We start from the raw sequence: 5703 nt of genomic DNA on the forward strand, positions 1-5703 counted from the left end.
AAAAAAAAAAAAAAATTAGCCAGGCATGGTGGCATGCATCTGTAGTCCCAGCTACTCAGGAGGTTGAGGTGGGAGGATTGCTTGAGCCCCGGGGGGTAGAGAGTACATTGAGCCAAGATCATACTACAGTACTCCAGCCTGGTGACAGAGCAAGACCCTGTCTCAAAAAAAAAAAAAAACAAGAAAAAGAAAAATGTATCCGTGACATTTAAATAGATATACCTAAAATATAAAATAAAACAAAAATGAATGGGAATTGGGGTCTGGGGCCACAAGAAGGCCAAAGATCAATCAAGGACCCAGAACCTATTTGCTTCTGTGGCCTCTTGGACACTCCTTTAGGGAAACCAAGGCAATCCACCAGGATTTGGGCCTGGGACTCAACTCAGCAGCTTCTCTGGCCATGTTATTCTCCATCAGCCCCCGCCACCTCCGTGTGTCTGTTCTGGGCCATAAGCCAGAGACACATTCCTCAGGCCTCCACTGGCTTCCAGAGCTGACAGAGTTTGAGGAAAGGGCTGAGCAAAGCAGAAACCTCTTGAGAGACATGGCACAAGATGGTCGTGGGACAACCTCAGCAGGAGGCCTATAACAACTGATGGGGAAGCTGAGGCCCACAGAGGGCAAGTGTCCCACCCAAGACCACACTGTGAGGGAAGAGTGGAGAAAGTCATCCAACCAAGGTTCCACCACAAAACTCCTCTCTGATCATCGCTGGAAGGATCTGATGTCCTGCTCTATAAAAGCCAAGGCTTCCAGATGTGGCAGCTCATGCCTGTAATCCCAGCACTTTGGGAGGCCGAGGCAGGTGGATCACCTTAGGTCAGGAGTTCAAGACTAGCCTGGCCAACATGGTAAAACCCTGTCTCTACAAAAATACAAAAATTAGCTGGGCATGGTGATGCACACCTGTAATCCCAGCTACTTGGGAGGCTGAGGCAGGAGGATCACTTGAACCCAGAAGGCAGAGGTTGCAATGAACCAAGATCATGCCACTGTATTCCAGCCTGGACAACAGAGCAAGATTCCATCTCAAAAAAAAAATAAAGTAAAATAAAAGCTGAGGCTTCTCCCAAAGGAAGATGGGTCTTAGGGTTTTAAGGTCCAGAAACCAAAAGAACCTGAAGTCAAGAGCTCTCCAGGCCCCAAAGGAAATAATCTGAGCTGCCCCTTCCCCAGTCTGCACCCCTCTCTCCCTGTGTCACTCAGGGGCTGGCACACTCTGCCATGTACGTTTTTGCCCTAGTCTCAACAACCCAGAAAGGCAGGAGCTACATCCCCGTTTTACAGATGAGGAAACTAAGGCTCAGGGAAATGAAGTGACTTGTCCAGGGCCACACAGCTAGTGACTGGAAGACAGAAAATGCAAACCAGGTCTGCTTAGCTCTGTGCCAGCTCTCCCTCCACCACCCCACGCTGTCTTCAGGCAGGTCCCTAAGTTCTGTTTCTATTTTCAATCCTGCCCATCTCCCAGCCCCCAGTGCTGGGATGGGGCCTCTTGAGGCCTAGGGGAGGTAGGGAAGCAGTGGAACACCTCCACCCAGCCCGTCTGGACCCTGGAACGTCAGTGCTTACCCTCCAGCACCACCTCCTTGCCTGTCTTCTTGAGGGCCTGCACCGCCTCATCATGGGTAGCAGAGGACAAGTCTTCCCCATTCACGGACAGGATGGCATCCCCCACATAAAGAGCCTCTGTCTGGTCAGCTGCCAATCCCTTGAAGATCTTGGAAATGAGAATAGGCATCTTGTTCTCCCGGCCGCCTGCATAGGCACAGAAGGAGGACAAGACTGAGGCAGACACTCCGACAATTGGGAGTCGCATCGAGGCACAATTATTTCTGAAGGCTTCCCTTGGTGCCTAGCCCAGTGCTGGAAAACGGAATAGGAGAATAAAGGGTATCTGAGAAACGTCTTGGAAGTTTGGGACACTAGTAATACTAATAGTACATCATTTTCGATCAGGTTCGGTGGCTCATGCCTGTAATCCCAGCACCTTAGAAGGCTGAGGTGGGCAGATGACCTGAGCTCAGGAGTTCAAGATCAGCCTGGGCAACATGGCAACACCCCGCCTCTACTAAAAATACAAAAATTAGCCAGGCGTGGTGGCGGGCACCTGTGGTCTCAGCTACTAGGGAGGCTAAAGTAGGATTACTTGAGCCCAGGAGGTTGAGGCTACAGTGAGCTGAGATTGTGCCACTGCACTCCAGCTTGGGTGGCAGAAGGAGACCCTGTGTCAATAAACAAATTAATTAATTAAATGAATCATTTTCAAAATTCATAATGCTATAGTTTGATCCCTGGATCTTTTGATTAAGTGCTTTGGGTGTTCACTAGTGTTTGTGCAACTTACAAAGTGCTTCAATCACTTTTTCTTAAATATTTTGGATTTTCTCATGTACCCCATAAATATATACACCTACTATGTACCCACAAAAACTAAAAATGAAAATAACCAGATAAAGTGGTTCACGCTTGTAATCCCAGCACTTTGGGAGGCCAAGGCGGGCAGATCACTTGAGGCCAGTAGTTTGAGACCAGCCTGGCCAACATAGTGAAACCCTGCCTCTACTAAAAACATAAAAAAGGGCCAGGTGCGGTGGCTTATGCCTGTAATCCAGCACTTTGGGAGGCCAAGGCTGCTGGGTGGATCACCTGAGGTCGGGAGTCCGACACCAGCCTGGCCAACATAGTGAAACCCTGTCCCTACCAAAAATACAAAAAATTAGCTGGGAGTGGTGGTGGATGCCTGTAATCCCAGCTACTCGGGAGACTGAGGCAGAAGAATCGCTTGAACTGGGAGGCTGAGGTTGCGGTGAGCCAAGATTGCACCATTGTACTCCAACCTGGACAATAAAAGCGAAATTCCATCTCAAATAAATAAATAAATAGATAAGTAAATAAAAACACAAAAAATTAGCTGGACCTGGTGGCACACGCCTGTAGTCCCAGCTACTCAGGAGGCTGCGGCAGCAGAATCGCTTGAACCTGGGAGGTAGAGGTTGCAGTGAGCCAAGATCACACCACTGCACTCCAGCATGGGCGACAGAACAAGATTCCGTCTCAAAATAAAATAAAAATACAAAAATTAGCCAGGCATAGTGGGTGTGCCTGTAATCCCAGCTACTCAGGAGGCTGAGGCACGAGAACTGCTTGAACCCAGGAGGTGGAGGTTGCAGTGAGCCGAGATTGCGCCACTGCACTCCACCCTGGACAACAGAGCAAGACTGTCTCGCACACACACACACACACACACACAAAAGAAGGCAACAATGTGGGAACCCACTGATACCCTCCAAACTGGAATCAAGAGAGAAGTCGGCTATTCCTATGGCCTCAAAAGACCGCTTTAGCAATCATGTTTTACAATCCAAAATCCAGGTTGGAAACCAAAGCCTTAGAGTCTAGCGATTCTAAAAACCTACCTGAATGGCATCTTGGATACAAAAGAAGCTAATACATTTTACTAAACGGCTTTATTACCAAACTCTTAAAGGCCCTTTTAAAATAAGAAATAGTAATAATAGGTCACCTTAGTTGCATGTACCAAATGCCAACATTGCGTCTTTACAATATCCCATCACGTAGGCATGCTCAGTTTCCTATTAGGGAAACTGAAGTGTGGAGGGAAGCCCCTTGTCCAAGGTCACTCAACTAGTAAGTAGCAAAGCAAGCCAGTATTTGCACCTAGGCCTCCAGGCTCAAGAACCAACACTATTAACCCTACCACAGACGGCAAGTCAGGCCCTCAGATATCACACTCCTGGCTCATCCCCAGAATACTGAAGATGAAGAATTAGTGTCCCAGAGTGGGAGGTCATTGTTCCAAGGTCACACAAGCTGCTGGCGGAGCTGGGACTGGAACACCTCTCTTGACACCCACGCAGGCCCCACCGTTTGCTTATCTGCACAGAGCTTGAAGTCTAGGAGAGGAAGGGGTTTCTATTTATATCTGCCCTCCCCCACCTGAAACTAGGGGCTTCAGTTCAGTTTGAAGCTATGATCACTCATGGCTGCCTCAGACTAAGCTAGACTCTATAGGAGGGGTTACCATGGCAACAGGAGCCCAGATTTGGATCCAGTGGAAATACCTGAAGTCTCCTAAAAGTACCTTCCCCTCCACCTAGAAGTATGGAGCTGGGGAGTAACTTTGTGTGACCCTGGAAAGTCCCTGCTCCTTTCTGAGTCTCAGTGCGTCCATCTGCAGAATGGAACTCTGTATGAATAAGTTCCTTCCTGCTCTGACACACTGAGTGTATAATTTTTGGATTGGTCTGTTGCCCTATCCCATGCTGGAAATTGAGGGTAAGACTGGTGCCCATACCCTCATTTTCCCATTTCCCCTTTTTAGCCTCTCTTGGTTGGGTGCCTGGGGATCTGCCCTTCTACAGGAAAAGAATCAACTTCCCTGAGCACTCTCTGGGGGACAGTAGCTGATAACTAAGGTTCAAATCCCAGCGCTGACACTCACTGTGTAATGGTGGGAAAATCATTTTACCTTTCTGAGTCTCAGTTTCTTCATCTGCAATATGGGGATTATACTCCCTACCTTTCACCACTTGTTGCCAGGATGAAGTGGATCATGAGACTAGTGTCCTGGGCACAGCACCTGGCACACAGTGGTGGCATTCACCACTATCTGCACCACCTCAGCCAAGCCAAACAGTCTGGAGGCACTCATCAACAAAACCAGTACCAGGGAGACCCCAGAGGGTATGGTACATATTCAGGGTGGAAACAAAGGCTGACACCCTTTCCCAAAGCACCCTGCTAGGGGCTGGGATCCTGAGAAGCCGATGGGCAAGCATAGTGAACCCAGCAGCTGGGGGTGTGCAAGGATTTTGAGAACTATGTTTAGCTGCTTTGGGAGTATCTCCTGGCCTCCATTTTTCCTCTCCACTAACAGCAGTAATTAACTAAGGCACCTACAATGTGCTGGTGTGGTGAGCCCTGCTCTCAGAAACATCACAACTCTATCATCCTCTTATACAATTGAGGCAACTGAGATTCAGAGACGGGACGGGACTTTTGCAACCTCACACAGCTGATCCTCGATTCAAACACAGTCTGGTTGCACCCTAACTGCACCCCACTAGCAGTCAGTCCTGGGGACTGAAAGCTCCATCCTGTGCAAGGTGGAGATGGTCAGATCAGGAGACCCAACTCCAGCTGTCAGGGCTCCCCACAGCCTTCCTGGGTCCTTAGATTCCTAGGTCCTTGCTGGCCTTCTGCCTGTGACCCCAGTCTGTGCCTGTACCCAGGCCTCCTATCCACTCCTGTGCTTCGCAGACTGCAGGCCTCCCCTCTGTACCCACCTTGGTTGCTTCTCAGGGACTCCCTCCTCCCTGTCCCACTGGTATCCCGGCCTCAACCCCCTTTCTCCACCCTCTGCTTTCCGGGGGACCCCTCTTGTCCCTGATGTTCATGCTGGTTGCCTCTCAGACCCCCACGCCTCCACACAGAACTCCCACCCACGTGTCCTTGGTGCTCCCACAATCTCCTCCACACCTGTGTCTTCCGTGCCCCCTAAGGCCACCAACTACCGAAACCCACTCCGACCTTGGTGCGCCCAGTGCCCTCCGTTACCTGTTTCCTCAGACCTCCCTTACCCCCGGACAGGAGGCCTCCAGCTCCATGTCCTGGGCGCGCTGCCAGTCCCTTGCGCCCTCGGCGGCCCCCAGACACCACGACCCCGCGCCCTCGGTG

General features: G+C 50.2%; 1 protein-coding gene across 2 annotated transcripts in view; it reads right to left on the minus strand.

Moving 5' to 3' along the window:
* SNTA1 (syntrophin, alpha 1) overlaps positions 1 to 5703 on the minus strand; it is a 34468-nt gene extending 28765 nt beyond the window's left edge. Inside the window, exons 1-2 of one of the 2 annotated variants that reach the window (XM_011965145.1) lie at positions 5584 to 5703; positions 1576 to 1761 (exon numbers count right to left, since the gene is read on the minus strand). In XM_011965145.1, the coding sequence (XP_011820535.1) occupies positions 1576 to 1744 (169 nt within the window). In that variant the 5' untranslated portion in view covers positions 1745 to 1761; positions 5584 to 5703. The remainder of the gene's footprint in view (positions 1 to 1575; positions 1762 to 5583) is intronic. The other variant, XM_011965146.1, reaches the window with a different exon arrangement.

Source organism: Mandrillus leucophaeus, unplaced genomic scaffold, assembly GCF_000951045.1.
Source record: "Mandrillus leucophaeus isolate KB7577 unplaced genomic scaffold, Mleu.le_1.0 Scaffold716, whole genome shotgun sequence".
NCBI classification, from domain to species: Eukaryota; Metazoa; Chordata; class Mammalia; order Primates; family Cercopithecidae; genus Mandrillus; species Mandrillus leucophaeus.